This window comes from Amphiura filiformis, chromosome 15 (assembly GCF_039555335.1).
Source record: "Amphiura filiformis chromosome 15, Afil_fr2py, whole genome shotgun sequence".
Taxonomy (NCBI): domain Eukaryota; kingdom Metazoa; phylum Echinodermata; class Ophiuroidea; order Amphilepidida; family Amphiuridae; genus Amphiura; species Amphiura filiformis.
In genome coordinates, this window is record NC_092642.1 from 50936538 (window position 1) to 50959360 (window position 22823).

The following is a 22823-nucleotide window of genomic DNA, read 5'->3' on the forward strand; positions in this document are numbered from 1 at the left end:
ATAGTGTAGGAATACAAAATTCGTGATGGCTATAATACAAACATAAACATTGATCATGCATGCATAAAAGCTCATAAACACACGGAGCTACTGTGACTTCAGCTGAGAACTCCAACACTTTTGAAACGTCCTGCATATAAAATGGTTCGGCTAGCCAGTCTTCTTTTCATTTATTCCACATACTGACGTGTAAAAGGAACTATTTATTCAGTTAAAGTTGAACCATGCATGTGAACCAAAGTTCCCTGGTTGAACTACATGTATAAAATGACGTGAGCTGCAAGTCCACTTCCGGGTACACACCAGTCATGCAAAAGGCATGCTATCAACTTCATGACAGTTGGTTGCTGCGATTGTCGGGGAAAAAGTGAGTATTGGATGTGCGAGTTACGGAAGTCTCTTTCCTCGCATCGAGGATGGATGGGTACCCGTCCCCTATACGGGTAGTGGCGGCTGGTGGGTTAAAAAAAAGAATAGGGGCTAATTGCGGTGCGTGAGCACCGCCATTCGCGCTTGCGCGAACAGGGGGGAGTCTGAGGGGATGTGCCCCCGTCATAAGTTGGCGATTTTTGATTTCTGAAAAGCAAATGGTGCAATTTGGTGGGTACTTTTAAGTGAAATTTTGATTAAATTTTATTCTATATAATGTAATAAAATGACACATGGGTGTGTCTGAGGGTGGATGAGTATAAACTGACTAGCTTTAACACTGACCAGAGATGCAATAACACTAAAATGATAGTAACCAAAGTAGACCAATATATGCTATAATATCATATGACTATTAAAACTTTACCAAGAATTCAGAACAAGTCATTTTGTATACATCAAATTCTAGGCATCAAAAGGCTTATATTGAGATCAACATGTGCAGAAAAGACTAGGATCCAGCAAGATCAGATTACACAGGATTTACCCATTTGCAGCGTGTTCAGTAGATGACTCATGCTTACAAGCATGTATAGATTTGCCATACGTGCTGAACACTATTAGACCATGGACTGTAGAACAGTCCATGATTAGACCCTCTCAGCTCCTCCAGTGACTCGTAGGTGACCATCTCTGTCACACATCTATACAAAACATTACACTATATCTTTGGAGGTGTTATAGTGTATATTCCAAAGCTAGGGTAATAATACAGAATCTCTGTAGCAATTGCAATGTGCAATAGGGGAAAAAGTGAATTAGCCCTTTCTACTGTAAGCCATTAGGGCCAATTTTCCCACATAATTTTGTTACACAGCTGTATGTATTTTATCGATTATCCTATTGGCCCCTTTATAGTAACCACTCAATGAAACTGCAGTAAAAAGTTAAAATGTCATTTAATGTGTTCTAAAAGTATATTCTAACATTTCTGAGGATTAGAAATGTCTAGCTTTGGAAATATTGGAGGGGCTTAGCCCTTTCAGCCCTGTTTAGCAAACCGCCCCTGTTAAATAATACGGGTACTCGCCGCTTCGCCGCTCAGCATCGCGAGTAGTCTTTTAAGAAGGGCAAAAGGCGGCGAGATCAGTGGGCGTAGCCAACACTTTTTCAGAGGGTGGGCAAGGAGAGGGGAGGCAGCTTTCAAGGGGGTAATTTTGTTTGTCTGATTAAATGGTGAAGGACTGAAGGTCAGTGTTTTTTTTTCAAACTTATTCCAAGTCAAATGGTGCGTCCCTTAGTGGACATGGTGGACAAGGCTTTAAAAAAAGCCGGGTTATTGGTTGGTCAGTTCTTAAAAGGGCATTTCGTGATCCACAGCCTCATCCCCCCACTTTTTTTTTTTTTTTTAAGTTGAAATTTTTATACCACTGGAAACCTCTGGCAACATAATGTTTATGTACCAAATATTTGTTGCAGATTCATTCGTTTAGCAAAAATATCGTCAATTTTGAATTTCGTTCTGGTATACCAGAACGAAATTACAACAGTGGCCTATGGAGCAGTGCAAATATATATATACATAGGCCCTAATCATGCATAACTCGCAAACGCAGAATCGGAATCAACTGAAATTTTGGGAATAAGCTTTTTTTCGTGGATATCTACTAAAAAATGTCATAAAGAGCATGCTAGGATCACGAAATACTCCTTTAATACAAGATAGTAGGGTGAAAGGAAAGACAAGTTTATTAGATAGGGGTGAAAGTTAGTCGAAGGTGAGTTATACAGGATGGAGTTAGTGGACAAAGGGAGGGGTAGGCCTATACTAAAATCGAGTGTCAGCTCGTGAATGTGCGGTGAAAGGCAGCCTTTTTAGGCAGCCAATTAGTTGAGGATGTAAGAGAGCCAAGTTTGCTCTCCATCTCGGAGTTAGTAAAACCTATTTTCTGTCTATTAGGCCTGCCACTATGCTCCCAAATTTAAAAAATAAATATTTCGAAGCGTAAAGGGTCATCAAAGATAAACTCAAATTTCAAACTTGCTCTAATTGTGTTAAAACCATACCAAAGTACAGGGTGAGTCAAAAAAGTGCAATAGTGCAAAGAATCCATCTTTACGTTATAATCAGGTTGAACTTTATAGGTTTTAAAACGTTCTGCATGTGCATGATAATTATATTCATTAATTTGTGATCTTCTGTGAAAAAAACCGAAATAATTAGCAGCTAGTACTGTTCTGTTTTTATGACACATTTTATAGCGACACCCAATTTTAATGTTTGTACACGAGACATCTAAATTTTGAATTAGAATGGAGCACACAAAGTTTTATTGTCCATGGTCTTTTTTATATGTGAGCTTCACAGCAATTCAGCTTTTAGCTGCGAGTGTGATTGAATAAACCATGAATAATAATAATAATAATAATAATAATAGTATAAGTAGAAGAAACATTATACTTTGTTGTTGTTTTCATATTTACCTTTACATTAAAAATGTTCGTTCTCTATAAAAGAAACATACAAATTTGTGGGCGGGTTATTCAAATGTCGAAAGGAAATGCTTGCAACTTGAAGTGGTGTGAATTACAAAATATCCAGTAAGTTGGACATATTGCAGGGAAAAAAAAATTGGAGTTGGAGTTTGGTGAGGTATGAAGGACTTAAAGGAGACCTAGCATCCTTTTTTTATAGCGTTTTTCAGTAGATATCCATGAAAAAAACTTATTCCCAAAATTTCAGTTGATTCCGATTTTGCGTTTGCGATTTATATTATTATGATTATGTGTATTACACTTCTCCATAGACATGATATAGGCAATGTGTTGTAATTTCGTTTTGGTGTATACCAGAACGTAATTCAAATTTCACGATATTTTTGCTAAACGAATTAAACTGCAAGAATTTTTTGTACATAAACATTATGTAGCCAGAGGTTTTCAATGGTATAAAAATCTCTCTCTCTTTTTTTTTTTTTTATTTTAAAGTGTGTGTGTGTGTGGGGGGGGGGGTTGGGGGGGTGATGCTGTGGATCACGAAATGCCCTTTTAAGTAATTTTAGTAAGTTAGGAAAAAAGGAATTGAAAGAACGCAAAAATCAACCTTGATTTAAGTTAAAGTCAGTTTCAGATCTGGTGTCTTTATTTCACATTGTGTGTTCTCATTCAAAATACATGGTGTCTCGTGGACAAAAAGTTAAATTGGGTATCGCCGTAAATTGACTCATGAAAATTAAACGGTAGCTGCGATTCACTTCATTTTTTCACAAAAGGTGATTATTGAGTGTGACATTTATAAAAACTTTCAATAATGGGAAAGTTGGTTCTTACGTAAATATCGATTCGTTGTTCTATTCCACTTTTTTGACTCACCATGTATTCCACTATTCTCAAGGATTCGGGAAAAGTATAGCTTGACCTACCTGCGATATACCATTTTCAAGTTATACATGATGTTTAAGGTAAGCTTAGGTCAAAGCTGGGTATTGTCAGTAGGCTATTTTGGGCCACACAGGGATCACAAATGGAAAACGCTCAGATTTCAACAAGCGATGGTCTCAAACTGCTCGTCATATAAAAATACAGAATTGCACTCTAGAATCTTTTTTACCGACAAAATCTGGCAATAAAGGTCAACCGCCATTGCAGCCTTTATAGGCCTATATATTGAATCAAGAAAAATAAAATTTCAACAAAATAATAAAAGTTTCACAAATAATAAAAGGTCGATGACGGACACATTGCCCCCCCCCCCTCCCTACCCATGTGCACCCTGGCTCGGAATACCTGGATAAAATTGGTCAAATATTGCAATATAGACTAGTACCGTACTGTTTTGTAATATAGCTATATCCAGTACCTATCAGGCCCAAAATTTTAACAAAAAGTTTTTCCTTCTGGGATCAGGTCAATAGGATGACTTTGAATTTTTTCCTTATTTCGACCGACACCCCACCCACTGATTCATTTGGTTTTCACCATGTCCAGTTTCCCTCGTAACTAACTCGCCTTTTGTGCTTGTCCACACTCTTAAAATCCTAGTCACTTTTGACTAGAAACTAGTCAAATCTGACTAGATTGCGGGGTGCAATAGGATCTTACTAGACTGTAGTCATTTTGACTAGGATAATCTAGTCGACAGGAACGACTAGGGAGTCTTATCAAAACATGACCAGAATATTTTTTTTTCACTTTTGACTAGAAACTAGTCAAATTTGACTAGATTGCGGGGTGCAATTCTAGTCATGTTAATTTGGGGAAATGTATCATCTCTTGTTCGCTTCACGCTAAGAGAGGAACACTAGGGGAGAGCGGGGAGTGTTCGCCCTATTTTTTTCTGACCAGCCTAGCGATGTCAATTTTAAGGTTAGGGATGACCTGATTAGCCCATGTGAAAGCCCTATGTCTTAGCTATATACGATCACAATCCCAGAACTATAGGCCTTACAATAGCAACAGGATAGAGCACACAACAAAGTTTTGCAAAGTGGCGAACTTGCCCCATATTGGGGCAGGTTCGCCCATATGGTGGGGTAAGTTCACCCTAATCACAAAAAAAGGTGTAAACATTGCGTAACAATAACATACTCAATGCAAACATTTAGCAAGAGTATACAGGGCATTCATTCTCTTCTGGGGAATCACTAAATTTGTTGCAGGGGTCGGGCCAGGGTAAAATGTAGGGGTCCAAAGTGAGCTTAAACGTATCATGTTTACAACTTCAGAGGGATTATGGATTAGGACATAAACGGTGTTATGAGTAATACTGATACCACATAACTTTAAAAAACATGATTTTCAGTAGTTTTACCTCGTATAATGGTATAATTATCAATATTTTGCATAATACGCTGATGGGGCAGGTCCGCCCTGCAGTTTGGGGTAAGTCCGCCCGGGGAAGATAGAGGGCGAACATGCCCCATCCTCAAAAGGGCGAACGTGCCCCTTGTGCACATTTTTATTTTTTCTTCAGGGTATGCAAAATACAAATCGAATAAGGAGTTTGTAACTGCATTAAATCTTTAACAAATCCCATATGTTCCAAATACAGATTTCCATTAAAACCATCTGTATTTATGTATCAATGATAATACAACATTATTAATGCAAGAAAAAATTACGTTTTAGTGTAATTTTTTTGTTTTGGCTGCAGTTCGATGAACACGTCCCTATATGTCGCGTAGCTAATATGAGAAGTTTATAATGACCTATGTCACCTAATTTTGCCATCACCAAATCCCCCGATAGCCGTAGTGCTGAGAAACAAGGGGTGGGCGAACCTGCCCCTAGGGCGAACACTCCCCGCTCTCCCCTACGCCTCAACACTGGTGTTAAACAGCCATCAAGTGTATTTGATAGCATGGTGACACGTAAAATAAATAAATGTTAGTATTTATACAGCGCCTTTCACATGTGAACATGTACCAAAGCGCTTTTACATTTATTCCGCCGTCGTTAGAATATATGTCAGCTGCCATACAATGCCCAAGGCATGCTCATACCTTTGGGCGGCGCTCAATGGACAGTATTCATAACAGCTCCCCATTTCACACCTGGGTGGAGAGGAGTAATCGAGATAAAGTGCCTTACTCAAGGGCACAACACGATGGCGTCGCCGGGGCTCGAACCCGCAACCTTCCGATTATGAGTCGTAGCCCGTTCCGCTCGGCCACCGTGCTCTAGAAATTATCTAGAAAATATTACAGAAATTATCTGTAAAATTACGGTCTTAAAAGAGGATGGCAGAAAATTATAATGTATTTGCTTGAAAATATAAAATCTATGGTGTTAAATAGCGTTTGCCCTGTGTTCTTCATCCGTGGTTTTGTTTCCTATTATTTCAACTGAGTATAATATTTAGGATTTAGAGAAGGTCCTCCAAACACTAGCACTCATCACAATAATCATTTGTTACAAAATTGTTACCCAATTTGTTACCGAAATTGGCGGTGTGAAAACTCACACAAAATTCTGCATCCTCGACTTGGAATTGACTAGAATTTCTTGACTAGAATTTATGACCAGGCGTAAATGACTAGATATGCGTTGACCAGGCATAAATGACTAGATCAGCGTTGAAATGATTAGAAAATCTCCTCAAAATGACCAGAATCTCGTCAAATTATTTTGACTAGGATTTCTAGTCGAAAAAACGACTAGGTATTTTTAAGAGTGCACTAACTCCATCTTGTTAGAACTCACCCTCCACTTACTCGCCTTCCACCTTTGTCCTCTAACTCCCTCTCAATATTGTTAGAGCTCGCAAATCATTAACTCGAATGTTCACTAACTCGTCTTTTTGTTTGCCCATAACCATTAAAGACATATTATATAAACATTTGCTGAGGACTGAGGAGAACGCCCTCAAAATTTTTTTAAATTCTGGTTTCACGATTGTAATGTACTTATTTAGTCAATAAAGATACTCTGGAAAAATCAAGACTTTTGCTGTAGTTTTGTCAAAATCCGAGATTTTGAATAAAACGATGGAATCGGCGTTTTATTCAGGCGGCGGATGACATGATCGAGCCGGCAACTTGTGAAACCGCCCGGCCGTATGGTATTTTCCATATACTCGGTTAGTTTTGTGGGGTTCAATAAATCATTATCGAACCCCAACGGTTTTAGCTTGTATTTATATTATTTATCAACATAGGCCTATTTGTTTGTGATATTTCAAGCGTTTTAAAATTTCAAAATAATCCCATTACACGGTTGACAATGAAAATTTACTGAATTTAGAGAATGCAATGCGGCCACCACCTGGTTTTATTATTACGATGGAAATATTAGTCGAACACGTATGCACAGTACGTACACGGCGTGCGGGATACACATACGCATACATATCGTACCGTATTACAAGCTATTACAACCGCGGGAGTAACATGCATGGGTGCTAGTAGTAAATTCCAATTTTCTATGCTTTACCTCACTTGTTCGGCTCAAAATTAAAAGGGACATATCTAACAGTAAAAGCTAACATTTTATGGAAAATAAATACTAATCTTTTTTTTACAGAAATGTTATTATTGGCTTTAAATCTCGGTAACTGTCAGACCCCTAGTAACTATGGATGATAGCCCATACCAGGGATATGAGACAAATACGCTATCTGATGAAGATGCATGCTATCTACTGATGATAGCACATACCAGGGATATGAGACAAATATGCTATCTGATGAAGATGCATGCTACTAACTGATGATAACAATGCTAGAATCCCGGGACTAGAATAAAATCCCGGGGCTAGAATAAAATGCTAGGACACTGATGATAACAATGCTAGAATAAGATGCTGTCTACTGATGATAGCAATGCTACGCTATTTACGGATGATAACAATGATAGAATTACTAGTAGCTAAAATAGCTAAAATGTTGATAATAAAGCAACTTATTCTGGCATAATTGCCATTCAATTATACAAACACCTAATTCAAGCATGGTCATTGCCAGCAGTAGGCCTATAGACTGATTCTATTTTGGAAATATGTGCTTATTTAAGCATCAAGCGGCCACTTTTCGCGCAAAAGCTGGCAACCAAATTATTTTGGTTATGCTGAATTCAAAAATTTTGTCTGCCACGCTATATCAGGGACCGTCTTTTGGAATTTGCAGGAGAGCATTAAATAGCTCTTCTGGAGCCTTCAAGGAGAGCTGCTGAGACCATTTACAATAGAATGTTAGGAGAGAATGGTCAATTAAGGAGAGCTCAAAATCACTCTCCTATATCAGATTTAAGGAGAGCAGTGGAGAGCGATTGCTCTCGCTCTCCTCAAAAGGCAGTCTCTACTATATACCCAGTGACCCTAAAAAGACCCAAAACCCTACCGGATACATGCTCATAATTATACAGGGGTAAAAATTCACTGAAAACACTGATATCAAATTATTCGTCCAGGGCGCACACTAAATTCGTGCTATCCGTATTTTTGAATAGAATCCCTTTTCATTTATTTTTCATCCCGTTCCGGTAACTATCCGTTTTGATGAGATACCGTATACATCATATACTGTTAATTCATTTTGATTAGGTTTATTTTCACTTTGACCCGACAACCATATCAAAATGATTAGTTTCAGTTTTATTTTAAAAAGTAACCAGGGTTCGCAGGTTTTTGCCGCAGGTGGAAAAAACCGCGGTTTTAACCACGGTTTTAACCGCTTGGCAAAAACAGTTTTTGCCGGCAAAAATGGCAAAAACTAAAAAAGTGATTTAAAGTTCAGATTTTTGATCTCAAAATGAATTATTACATTAAAAAATGATTTTCCGGAGTGTAACAAGGCCAGATTTTGTAATTAAAAATAACATATAAAGAAATTAAAGGCATGCATTTTCATTGCTCACTTAGTGCATTTAACTGAAATCTGGCATATCAAATTCAAAACTTTTTCATTTTAAGGACTTGATGAGACAAAAAATATGTTAAATGATTCATTAAAAGTTGTATGTTTACTGTTTATGAGCTTTCTGTGTACTTGTTAACATTTGAGTGACTATACATATGTTTTTGCCATTTTTGCCGGTTTAAACCAGGCAAAAACTGGCAAAAACAGGTTTTTGCCAGTTATTGCCACTTTGTCGGCAAAAACAGGTTTTTGCCGGCAAAAACCGAACCCTGCAAGTAACTATTCGTATTGACACCAACTCTTGACAAATTTGACAAGATTATTATGCCCATTTTGACAAAATTCTGTTAAGTCCCCCTCTAACAAGACAACCTACTCACATTTGATAAGTTGGGTCATTTTTGACAAGAATCTGTTCATTCTATAAAAATTGACAAAACCTCCGTTTCCAATGATAAGGCAATCTTATAAAATAATATCTATCTGACTTGTCATTTTGATGAGAATATGCGAGTCATTTTGAAAAGAAATATGTTATGCCCCATCTGATATTGTTTCCCTTGTCAAATTTGACAAGTTTTTATTGTCTAAATAAGTAGATCGTTTTAAGAAGTTTGCCAAAATATACTTAACATTTTTAGATCTTTTATGAAACTTCATGTATTATCTTCAATACGAAAGGTCAAAATTTCCATTATGATCAGCCCTCTTGATGGTCGGCTTTTCCTTCCAGCTACATGCACCATAGGCGTATCGGGAAGTCTTCGGGAGGGTGGGGATAAATCCCCCAATTTTGCCAGGGGAGATGGTCCATACAATCACCACCACCCCCCCGGGCCGGATTTACCATAGGGCCAGATGGGCCCGGGCCCAGAGCCCCAAAAATTGCACTGTGCAGTGTGTATCTTCTATTTTAGCCGAAAACACCATGTTTTGGGCCAAAATTCAGCTTCAATTTGGACTAAAATAGCCTAAAATGTCCTAGTAGAATCTAAAAACTTGGCCACGGTGCGCCGGGCCTCCAAATTTGGTCGGGGGGCGCCAGGGCCCCAAAAAGGTAAATCCGGCCCTGCCCCCCCCATGTTGACGCTTGTAGGCCTATGCCTTTGTGTTTCTGACCAAAATAACCTCATTAGCCCCAAAAGTGCAAATCACTTTCGCCATATTTCATCACTTTTTTCGGCGCATTTATACCATAAACTTATTCTGTAACCAAAAGATGATGGATTCCTCAGAGCCCTACTTCTTGATCCTGTTCGTTTGTTCCTGGCTTGTGAGACAAGAATACCATTGTATTCTTGTCTTAGGTTCTTGGGAAAAAACATGCCAAACTATCAACCTCAAATCGTGCATGTTATGGCATTTTATTAAAGTCAATATATTTATAAAATTTACATTTCGAGGACAAGCGATTTTTGGCAAGCCCCTTACATTTTTTCCTCATGAGGGAGGTTGCCTTTTTTTTTCGGTCTACCCCTTCCTCTTCTGAAGAAAGTGAAATTCATAGTTCCCGGTCTTTTTCTTGTTTTGGATAAATAGGCGACGGGCTTTTTTGAAGCATGAGACGAGCTGTCCTAATTATCATAATAATGACTCACAGGACGTGTCAATGCATGTCACCAAATATCGGACAAAAGACATTTTTTCGTGTCAAAATTTACCTAAATGCCCGAGAAAATGCGTTCCTTTTTCAGATCAGTTACATTTTAGGTCGCCAAGGTGTGTTGGGAAAGTAATGTTTGTGCATTGAATGACGGTGTTTGACAAGAGAGTGGAAAGTAGGTGGGTTTGTTGATCATGCTTTGTAATTTTAGCGACATTTTTTATTTATTTCATAGTGAATAATTATAATAAAAATATGATTTTCATGATGTATACATTATACTGTTCATTACAGGAAATTATGCATGCTGTACATACTGTAGCATATTGTTATATTTTGTGCAATGCTTCAAATTAAATAATAAGTAACAACATACAACGAGGATTTGTGTACAAATTTAAGCTTATCATGCTTATTGAACATGTTGAATATTCAACTGAACTTGAGTGTATATACAGTGTCTTATTAACATTTCATAACCTCATGAACATGTGCAATGCATGCGATTCATTTTTTATTACTTGTAAAAACGTGAATGCAAATCAAGGTAATTCAATTGATCGCAAAATGCGTAATTGTTCGCAACCTCCATGACGCCGTATTGTGCGTCAAACAACTGTATGTGCCCGCGCTGGCTGCCATATTTGGATTGCGTGTTGCCATATTTGCAAAGATTGTGATAAGCACTTTTGTTATTGGTCGTCCTGTTTTAGCCTGTTTGATTTTTGGAAAGGGAAAATGTAAATTGTTTATTTTTACAAACTTTTTGAGGAAATTTATTTTTGTTATTTTGTAAATTAAAAAAGCGATCAAAGTGACGGTTATGAATCATCAGTAATATGTCTGGCATTGTGAAAAATGTTAACATTTTGCTTTGGACCTCGAGGGATATTCCTGGGTACCAAACACAAAATGTTTAGATTTTTCACAATGCCCTCCAAATAACCGATTAGACAATAATATATGCGCACCATCTATTTTGAGGTCATTGTGTGAAATCGGAGGGTTTTGTTTTGGGCTGAGGTATTTTTCCCGAGGAGCGGTAGCTCCCGAGGAAAAATACCGAGGCCCAAAACAAATCCCAACAATTTCACACAAAGACCTCAAAATAGATGGTGCAAAGTTATTATTGTCATTCATTACCGTCGTATCTAATATTTTGAACAAATCAAAATGGCATTTTATGTTATTTTATGCCATAAAACGCTGTTAAATATAACCAGTTTTAATCATTGTTGTAACCTACCCTACAAAAAAATCAACCAGGCGAATATAACATTCGCGCCGACAACGTGAAGAGCTACAAATCACAGAAGCGTAACGGCATCGCGTAGGCGTGTGCGTTGCCATAACGCGTAGCTTATACACGCACGCGCGCGCAGAAGTCATTGTTGCGCGTCCAGAGTCATTGTGAGTTATTAATGACCTCGCAATTAGTGCGCGGTCAGGCAATCAATTTCTTTTGATTGGATTACAGGCTTCGCGTATATTAATGAGGTTATGAATGAAGCTTATATCCATTGGGGTCCATTTGTAAACCAGGAAGAGTTGGGAATAGTTAGGGGTTAAACCCTACTCTTAACTTTTCATAACTTAAGTACAGGTATATGCTCTCTGTACACGGGACTGACGACTTTACGTCCCCTCCAAAGGACAAAGTACTTTTATGATTCATTTACCCAATTCAAAATGAACCATGGGGAGAGCGGAAGTGTGAGTGGTTGCCAATTAATTTCAGATACTTTTCCCCCAAGTCAACATCCCCGCAAATTTCCCGAGTACCCTAACCACTAGGCCATGCTCCACAGCGTCATCATCCCTATATCTTTGTGTCAAAAATTGCCGTGATAGTACGGCGAATCCTCTCGTTTTTCAACAGCTACGCGTGGCGATTTTGTTCGAGATACATGTAGGCTGAGCGACTCAGGCTAAGCATACCATTTACACTATATGACTATCTATCATATGAGATACCACAGAGTTTCTATTCTACACATTATTACGATTTGCGCATGCTCTAGTAGCTTCTACATGTACATGTAGTACACCATATGATGTTGCTATTACAAGAAAATTTGATTTGTTGTCAGGTAAAATCCAGGGTTTGTTTCCAATACACTAACTTGAAATGCAATACACTAATTAGCAGCGATTGCTGTTTGCTGTGGATATATTTTACTGCATTTTATCCATAACGATTTTTAAATCGTTCATCAAAATTGTGATATATTTAATTTGGAGAATTACAATTATATAAAGGAACATGTTTAGCCCATTCAGCTAAGATCCAGGTGCTTGTATAGAATATTAAATCACAGGTCTACAACACAATGCATATATGTAAACTTTCTTTATCTGTGTCAATAATAGAATATTGATTTCAATAGAATTGAATACATTTTGAGTTTGTACTTTACCACTGAGCGATCTAGCGATCGATTTCTAGCCAATCAGATAGGACTCCTTTTCTTGCGTTCTGTGAAATACCAATCACCCGTCGCACAGAAATACCAATCACCCGTCGCTCATCAACGGAGTATGGAGCTGTATGGGAAAAAATATTTATAATACATGGTGTTGACACTGCGCGCTCTCCCTCAATTGAGTTGGCATGGTATGACCAATTTCTTAAAACCTTGAATTCTGTATTCACATTCCAGTATCCTGACTCAAGATGATAGTCGCATCACGACCCACTGCCTCCATCAGGAATGGTTGGTATGGAAGAGCACTCCCTATTCAAAGGAAACGGAAGAGATTTGCCAATTCTGAAGCAGATGACTTACTCCAAGCTAAGGCCCGGTTCTTCACTGCTAAGCATAGGAAATCTGTGGTAAGATATTTTGTATTTAAGTGTGCTTCACAAACTGCCTTGAATCATCATGAATACAAAACCCTACAGCGTGGGTGCCTCCTATTCAGAGGATGGTGTGGGCAACACATAGGCACCTCTGACCAAATTGCCCTGAAGGGCATTTGGGTTGTTGAGTCTCTGAGTCTTGTAGTCAAAAAGTGACCACCGGATATTTGTCCAAAAACACCATGGAATGCATGTACAAGGTTTTGGGCAATTTTTAGACCAAATTACTGACAACCAGCAACTGGTCCACAGCGCTTGCTGGTCCCCACAGCATGCCTGTTGTGCGCGCACTCTCACCTTTTCGCCCCTTGGGTACCCCAACCATGACACATGCAGCCACAATAACTCTCCTCTGCAGCATGCTCATTTTACCCTAACTGCCCTGATAACTACAAACCTAACTACATGCTGGGTGACTCCCCTTCAGCGGACAGGTCTGGGCAACACATAGGGCACCTCCGACCAATGCCAACATATGGTGATGGGGTTTCTGTCAGAGCCCAGCCTTTGAATGTGGGGCAGACAGCCAAGCACATAATCTCTGGCACGTTGGGTGCCTGCTGTATCCCCCACCAATTCAGACAAGTCTACTGCTGCAGTTTTTCTTACATCAGGAGCAGTCCTTCAAGTCTGTATTTGTTTTTAACTTGGCTCTGTATCACTCTCTTTTCCTGCACAGTGTTCAGTTGAAAATGTTGAAGGAGTGCAGGTGTACAGCTTGGCATCAGAAGGATTGGTAGACCTTGAAGAGCTAACAGATAGAGGAGAAGAGAAGCATGGACAGAAGTATACTTTACAAAAAGGTAACAACCTGAATTAATTATTTGGTTTTTTTTTTTACTGCGCGCGTCAGTAAAGGTCCAATTTACGCTTGTGGAAATTCACATTAGTGAGCGTCCGTCATACATTAACATGATTTTCAATGCTATTTTAGGGTATCATATAATTAATTTGGCATTCTTATGATGTGCTCAAAGTAGAAGTTTTGCCTTTATCTTTTCTACTAAGAAGGCTTGACATTTTTGGTTGTCTCTCGAATGGATGCATTTCTGTGCCTTCTGCTCTTCTTGAGATTCCCAGTATCCATCAATCTTAGGCAAGACATCTCAAACACCAAGAGTTACTCTTCATCTCTTTTGTCAAATTTATTCACATATTATTAGTCCATCCTCCTTTATCCATACCTCTTTTATCTGAATATCTTGGTTATCTGGACATGTGATCTTCATAGGAAAACATGTTTTTAATGCTTTGTGACCTTTCTTTAATGATCTGAAGCATTTAGAAGGACATAACTATGTGGGTTTATCCTTAGTGTAAGAGAGCACGAAATACTAATAGTATTAGGGTTAGGAATTAGGGTAAGGGTTAGGGTTAGGGTAGGATTAAGGTTAGGATTAGAGTTGGGATTTGTTTGGTATTCTCTTACACAAAGGATACACCACTATGTGGAATACAGGACTCGAATACCATCTTTGGGTGTTATTAAATCATATTGTGCAGACATGCAGAAGTACTCATAATTCACTTATCCAGATTTTTCAGTTATCTGGCCAATGCTTGGTCTCATCATGGCCGGATAAGAGAGGTTGGACTATTTTGAATATTATATCACACTGTTTATTAATAATTCAATTGATATATATAGGCTTTTTATCGTTTCATACAGGATTTGCTATTGAACCAAAACGGCTTCCCAAATCAAAGAGGAAACAGCATTTACAGATATTACCATGCAAGTATTGCGGCAGATACACAGACAATATGGCAGACTATGTAAGACATATTCGGAAACATGAAAAGAGTTTTATCAGATTCTGGTGTAGAAAGCCTTACAAATGCTCCGAATGCTCTAGATCTTTCTCACATCCGTCAATATTGGAATCCCATCGAGAAACAGTTCACAATATTAATATATCTGAGCCAAACCGAGATGATGAACACGTAACTGCAGCCACTGTTAATGATCAGGAGGATGATTTTGTTGATATAGATTTTCCAGATCTTGAAAGTCTTGTCAAGGATCACAAGTGTTTGTTATGTGACAAAAGCTTTGCGAATGAAATTGAACTTACCGAACATCAAAGAGATACTCATGAACTTGACAAGACCCTTCCAGCATACAAGTGTTTATTATGCGACAGATGTTTTGAGAATGAAGTAGAACTCGTCGAGCATCAAAAGGATACTCACGAACTTGATAAGTCGGCTCCGGCTTATAATTGTTCGTTGTGTGATAAAAGTTTTGTGGATGAAATTGAACTTGGCAAACATCAAAAGGATACTCACACACTTGATAAGTCGGCTCCGGTTGATTCACCTGTGGAGTATTCGATTGAGTGTCCACATTGTCCAAAAACTTTCTGTGAGAAAACGAAACTTGCCGAACACTTGAAAACATGTAAAGTTGGGGTTCAGCCAGTTGAGAAACCCCACAATTGCCCGCAGTGTCCACAGTCTTTCGCTGAAGTTAATCAGCTCACGAAACATCTCATGACTCACGCAGCTCCTTTGCCACCTGGACGAGAGATTGCTTCTGATAAAATCATAGCCGATAACGAGCATCACTGTCCATGTTGCGACAAGATTTTCGAACAGAAATACGAATTGACGGCACACTTGATGTCTCACACTAACGTGGACGCACGCTTTCATGAAAACTTCCACAAGTGCCCGAATTGTAAGCGAGTTTTTACCGATAATTTCTACCTGATAGAGCACATGAAAACCCACGGAGAAGATACAGGGTTGGTGACTAGCACAGAAACGCCGATTCTTGAAAGACCACATCAGTGTGAGCATTGCGACAAGTCTTTTGCGCGTCGCGGAGATTTGAATAAACACGTCCGAATTCATACTGGAGAGAAACCGTACGCATGCAAGCACTGTCCGAAAACATTTGCAAATAAAAGTAATTTGACATCCCACACCAGGACCCACACTCGTGAAAAACTCTACCAGTGTCCTATTTGCCAGAAGAGTTTTGCCGGGAGCGGAGATTTGAAAAAGCACATACGTACTCATACGTTAGAGAAACCATACCAGTGCGATGAATGTCCGAAAAGCTTCGCAACCAAAAGTAACTTGAGTCAACACATTCGAATCCATACGCAAGAAAAGAAATACGAGTGCCACATTTGCGGCAAAAGCTTCACCCAGAATAGCAATTTGACGCAGCACGTGCGTACGCATACATTAGAGAAACCGTACCAATGCGACCAATGCGAGAAATCATTTGCCAACAAATCCAATTTGAATAAACACATTAACACGCATAGAAACTTGGAGAAGATACACCAGTGCCAACATTGTCGCAAAAGTTTTGTGCAGAAGAGGTATTTAATTCAACACATACGGACTCACAATATCGAGAATCCATATCAGTGTCAGTATTGCCCGAGCAGTTTCCCACAGAATAAGGAATTAACGGAACACGTAAAGACGCACACCCTCGTAAAGCCATTTTCTTGTCAGCACTGTAGTAAAAGCTTCACAGAGGCCCAGGATTTGTTAGAGCATACACGTATTCATAGTATAGGGAAACCATACCAACCGAGATCCCTTGACGAAAGGATACGAATCCTGAAAGCAGCATCAGAATGTGATCCAATGATGAAATCAATAAATTCCAAGAATTCGTCAAAGCAACCTTCGTTGAGGGATCCTGGGAGGGTCGTGGCATCAGAAGACCCCTATCGATGCAATCTATGTCGTGTGAGTTTTCCAGGACAAAAAGAGCTAGACGAACATGAGAAAACACATAATCTAGAAACACCGTATCAATGCGAGCATTGCAGTAAGTCATTTGTTTGGGAAGAAACTCTTATTGCTCATGTGAAAACTCATGAAGCAGAGTAAATGAACAAAATGTATGTGTAGCCCAAATTGGTCATAAAGGGGAGCAGAGGTGTTCACAGCGCTGGATAAACTGTGGATTAGTTAACCTATTTGTACATGGTGATGCCTACAATCATGTTCTAAAAGAGTATAGGCAATTCCAAGCGCATCATTCCGCAACACAAAGTTTGCTTATGAATTTCTTTTTAATGCAACAGCCAAACATGTAGGTAAATAGCATAATATGGAAACTATTAATTTGGTAAGTGAATGATTAAGGTAGGAAACTTTTACAAACCATCCTAATGTCCAGTAATTTGCATATAAAAACTTTGCTTTGCAGAATGATGCTTGGAATTGCCCATATTTTCAAACTAAGCTATCCATAGTCATGATGGCTTAAACTTTGCATATATCTGAACTATGTATTAATTAGAGGTTAATGAATATGATTGCTATGTAGTTCAGCTGACATTTATATCAATGCAGTTTTATTTTGTTTGTACAGAACAATGCCTTTTCCCACAGAGGATGGAAAGGAAATAAAACTGCAAGTAGATAGATATTCAGCTCCAATTAACAGTATAATTTGAATACTTTCTTCCAGCACATAATGAGACGGGTTGTACGAGTCTGATCATTGAGAGATGGGCTATTCCAGTTCAAATCCATACACAAATTACACCCCCTATGGAAGACATGACCATATTCTCCCTCACAGGGGGTGTAGATTTCAAATGGAGTCACCCATTCACTTCAGGTACATTTTGTAACCCCTACATTTGACAACACTCCTTGTGTGGTAGATTAAGGTCATGTATTGCATATATGGGGAGAATGTATTTCAACTGGAATAACCCAATGTGTCCCAGTTGGAGGGTCCAAAAAAGATTGATTTAATATTATAGCGTTCATTTTTCCGTCCTGATTTTGCCTGTAAATATGTACAGGCCTGAGCAAAGATATTGGTATCTAGGATCGCCATCCATCATAGGGCTGAATAGCTCAGATGGTAGAGCACCGGTCTTGCAAACCAAAGGTCACCGGTTCGAATCCCGCTTCGGCCAAATTTTCTTTGCTCCTCTTCTTTATGTAAATATGTTAACAAATACCAGCAGCTGTCGACACACTGGTTATGCCTCGGAATAAGTTACAGCTACAATATCCCACTTGTTCTTCTGGCATACATTTACATGTATACAGTATAAAGGATAACATGTTACATGTACAATATGGCGATTTCACAAAAGTTCATCAGTTCAAATCTGCCTCCAGAAGACATGATCCATGGAACAAGTACAAAGCAAATGAGTTAATCAATATCACTTCAGCTGGGGATTTCTTTTGTGCTTTATGCATGCATCATGTCTTCTGGAAGCAGATTTGAACTTTGATCTTTTGTGAAATTGCCCTATAATTTCAAATGTTGTAGTAACTAATTTGTATTATGTTTATTGTTTTTTTAATGCTCTCCGATCGAACTCTGTGTGATATTTACTTGTACAGAATAGATATATTTATATCAGATTGTGTCGTACTGCCAATGAATTTTATGTAAATTTACATATTTGTACAGTGTAATATTTCTTATCATAACCCACCCTTAATAAATGGTTTGTATATTTAACTTCAAAATAATTTAGATTCTGAATATTTTGTATCTGATTGTGCAATTGATATATTGCATACATTATAGTACATTACTCAGTGGTCACTCAATAGTTGGCCCAACAATAACTTGGCAAATATTCTTGATCCTTCACACAGCTCAGAGAGTTTGCCATGATTTGCTATGGATAAGCTCTGTAGATTTAGCGTGTTTCTATTGAGCATCCGGAATTTTTCCAGTGAAATTGTTCACCGGGTAATAGCGGAGAATGACGGCTAACGGTCAATTTCTATTGGGGACTGTTATCCGAAAAATGCAAGCAGCTGTGACCCGATCGTCACACTTTGTGACTTTGCCGGAGAAAGGTTATATCTCAGGTCATTGCAAGTCTTGTATGGTTGACGATGGCGATCGTAACTTGTTCACTTTTAATGGGAATTTTAACGTGAATTCTACCTTCAAATGAATCTTGGGGGCGGGGGGGGGGGGGATGACAGGTGCAAGAAATCCGTCCATGCTACACAGAAAAGATTTGCCTAGCCTACAAATTACAACTTAACATGTTGTATTATTGAAGTTGTTGATGCCGGGGACATTACTATCGGCTACACACACTCTACACTGCGCTGCAATCACTGAACATGCTGAAACCTTCTCGGGCCCTTCGGCCTATTCCTTCAATTGTCCACACGAAAAGAGGGTTTTCAGTCATGATTTCTGATTTATTAATAATCTATACCTTAATTTATGCCTCTTTTAACAATGTTTAAAATATTTTTTACTCTGAACGAAAGTTGTACATCGTATTCGTCCGCTCAGCTCCAAACACACACAGCTGATGAAATGGTAAACAAAACAGAACACACGTTGCGATCATGTGACCGTGTCAATATCTGGTTTCTCTCCTGTAAGCGCAGTCTGTTGGAACGATGTCAGTTTCTATTGGCGTTACCCAGATAATTTCTCCGCCATTATCCTACTAAAAGTAGGATAAATTCCCCGGAAAACTCTCACCGCTATTATCCGGAGAATAGCGGAGAAGGTCAGTTTCTATTGGGCACAGTTAATCTATTAGCCCGTTTTTTTCTGGATAATGGCCCCAATAGAAACACGCTATATAAGGTCAGTGACCATGGTAGAGGAGAAGGCCCATGGAGTACATTGTATAATGAATATTTTTGACAAAAGGAGTTGTCCTTGTCAATTTGTAGCCATGTACTTTTGATTATTTACGTAGCTTCTCCAAATCAGTGTATACATCCATCCCAAAATCTGATAGCTATTATTATATGGGTGAGTGGAGCCGGTGACTAAGTCTTTATTGGACGAATTATCATGTGTCCACCAGTAGTTAAAGGGGCATTTCGTGATCCACAGCCTCATCCCCCCACTTTTCTCAAAAAAAGTTGAGATTTTTATATCACTGGAAACCTCTGGCTACATAGTGTTTATGTACAAAATATTTCTTGCAGTTTAATTAGTTTTGCAAAGATATCGTGAAATTTGAATTTCGTTCTGGTGCACCAGAACGAAATTACAACGCATTGTCTATGGAGCAGTGTAATACACATAATCATGCATAACTCGCAAACGCAAAATCGGAATCAACTGAAATTTTGGGAATAGGCTTTTTTCGTGGATATGTACTGAAAAATGTCATAAAAAGAGGATGCTAGGATCACGAAACACTCCTTCAAACACCTCCGAAAAATAGTCTTCAATTATTTGAGTTCAGTCATAATTTTAAGTAATTAAAATCATCAAATTTAAAATTAATGTGTGGAGAATATCATGTAAATTTTATTGCTTTTTAAATACTTATTTGATTATGAGCACTCAAATATAATTGAAGCAGGGCCTAGATTTCGTGTTGGTTTGCGAGAATCAAAATTCATCATACATGTACATGTAGTCACTGCACTTACTGTACATACAATGATGTACAGTAAGTGATTCTCGCAACCAAATCTTACGAGAATCATTACGCGAATCGATTCTGTGATTCTTGTCAAAATCTAGGCCCTGTGAAGAGGGGATTTTCTCTTTTTTGAGATGTTTAAAAGGTCAAACAAATTTGGTTGTTACTATTCCAGAATAATTACTATGTAACATTGTGTCATTATTTTTCCAATTAGCATATTAACTCTACAGTGCTGTAGTTGGAATCAACTTTGTCACTAACCTAATCCTACATTGTAATATCCCACAGCAGCTGAAAGGAATATCCCATCATGCATTGCAGTATATCTGCTTGCTCCATAGCAAATGTAGGCCTATACAAAATATAAACAAGAGCCGCTTAGATATTGAGAGCTTTGGATAATTTCACAATAGGTCATATTTTTTCAAACAAAAGTCCAAGCCCCTGATTCAAGCGAGTAATTGAAAGTTAAGTGAGGGATTTTGTGTACATTCTCTATTCTCAGTTCTATTATGGTACAGCAAAGCATAATGGGATACTCTCTTCAGCTGCTGTGCTAATAACCTATGCTTGTGTTTTATACTCAAATATCTTTATTAGCATGTAAATAATGAAATTATGTACATATAATGCCTGCTAGAAGGAATAGAATATTTATAAAACAACAGTATTCCAGTTGTAACGAAACTGCACAAGGGTTTTTATTTCATTTGCCAAATAAGTTAACTCGGTAAGATGAGCTTTTAAAATTATGAAACCAACTCGATTTTTGTACATTGTACTAGTAATCATGAAAATAGTGAGATTTTTGACATGATCAGTATTGATGTTTTCCAGCTCATGAATAATGGGCTATTCCATTTAAAATCCACACTACCCCTGTGTTAGATTTTGGAAATATCTTCCACAGGGGAGTATGAATTTTAAATGGAATGAGCACATTAACCAGCTCCATTTGAATTTTATACACCCTCTGAGCATATTGGAATACACGTATCTGTGCTCTGAGAAAGAGCCAATCTGAATATTTCCCTGAGGGAGAGTGAGTTTCAAATGGAACTGCTAATGTGTTAATTCCATTTGAAATTCATACTCCCTCTGTGGAAGATATTTCCAAAATCTAACACAGGGGTAGTGTGGATTTTAAATGGAATAGCCCAATAGGGCTCACAATGTATTTATGATGACACAATCTGGGCCATGGAGGCCAAAGGGGGCAAATTTGAAAACAATAAAATACATAAGAAAATAGACATCACAAAAGTATGATAGACCTTTGGTGTTTTCAGTATTTGATAGCCTAATGTTTGTAGGGAATAATAAATAGCAGACACCAATTTTCAAAAATGCCTCCTTTGGCCTCCAAGAACCAGATTGTGACACATTATGTTGTCATATTGATCACTTGTGTAAATTTGCTTCACTTTAGTGTTTGAGGGGGGTCAAGTACAGCATTTAGACATTTGCATATGTACCGGTACACACTAATGAGGCGGGATACTGACGTGGAATCAGTATTGACGAATATGTATTTGTATTGTGATTGAGATCAATGTTAAATTGATCTTCACTTATCCATGAAGGTTGGTCTTAAGGCGATATAATACCCCGATTTTCATCAGTACCCCTCTTCTTTTGTTTCTTGCAAATTTATTAAGTACATATATATGTTTATCACCTCATGTCCTTAACTTATAAAATATATCTACATATAAAGTGACTTTCAACCATTTTAGTAAGTCATTTTAACCCTATATATTTTTTGTTTACTGTAACCTAGTAACTCAGATCTGTGTTTCATAACAAACCATAATTTATTCTTTTCAAAATGTTCAAGTAGGGTACATGAATAGAATACATTAAATCCTTTGTTATACTCTCTATAGAAAATCTATAGTGGTGCATGCAAAATACCTACCATGATATAACACTGAATAAATTAAATACACACTTATACAATAGATGCATAGTCATTAGTTGTTAGGAGAAGAAAAGGCTATTAGGTCACCGTATGTCAGGTTATAGGTCAATTGGTTCAGGTCAAATTTAAGCATCAATTTTGAATACACATGTGAGAGTCTGTGATATCATATGAGGCATAATTTTGATATTCTGTCTTTAACTGGATATATATCGAGAAGTGCATGGTGGATATACTAATATACCTTGGGATGTAAATGGTGAGTACAATTTAGAATGCCTAGTTGAGACGGATTTCACAAATAAATATAAAATAGTTACCAAAATTACAAAAGGTAAGCTTACGGAAAA

General features: G+C 38.1%; 1 protein-coding gene and 1 non-coding gene across 3 annotated transcripts; both read left to right on the top strand.

Annotated features, from left to right (window-relative positions):
- Positions 1-10312: 10312 nt before the first annotated feature.
- LOC140171795 (uncharacterized) lies at positions 10313-19099 on the top strand. Of its 2 annotated transcripts, none has more exons than XM_072195125.1 (4): positions 10313-10504; positions 12986-13158; positions 13865-13988; positions 14855-19099. In XM_072195125.1, exons 2-4 carry the CDS (start codon positions 13000-13002, stop codon positions 17041-17043), a joined length of 2472 nt encoding a protein of 823 aa, XP_072051226.1. In that variant the 5' UTR covers positions 10313-10504; positions 12986-12999; the 3' UTR covers positions 17044-19099. The 2 variants fall into 2 exon arrangements, with proteins under 2 accessions (XP_072051226.1, XP_072051227.1); XM_072195126.1 differs by having other exon boundaries at positions 10313-10500.
- Trnaa-ugc (transfer RNA alanine (anticodon UGC)) lies at positions 18017-18089 on the top strand. The gene has a single exon. It is a non-coding gene; the product is annotated as a tRNA-Ala (tRNA).
- Positions 19100-22823: the final 3724 nt, after the last annotated feature.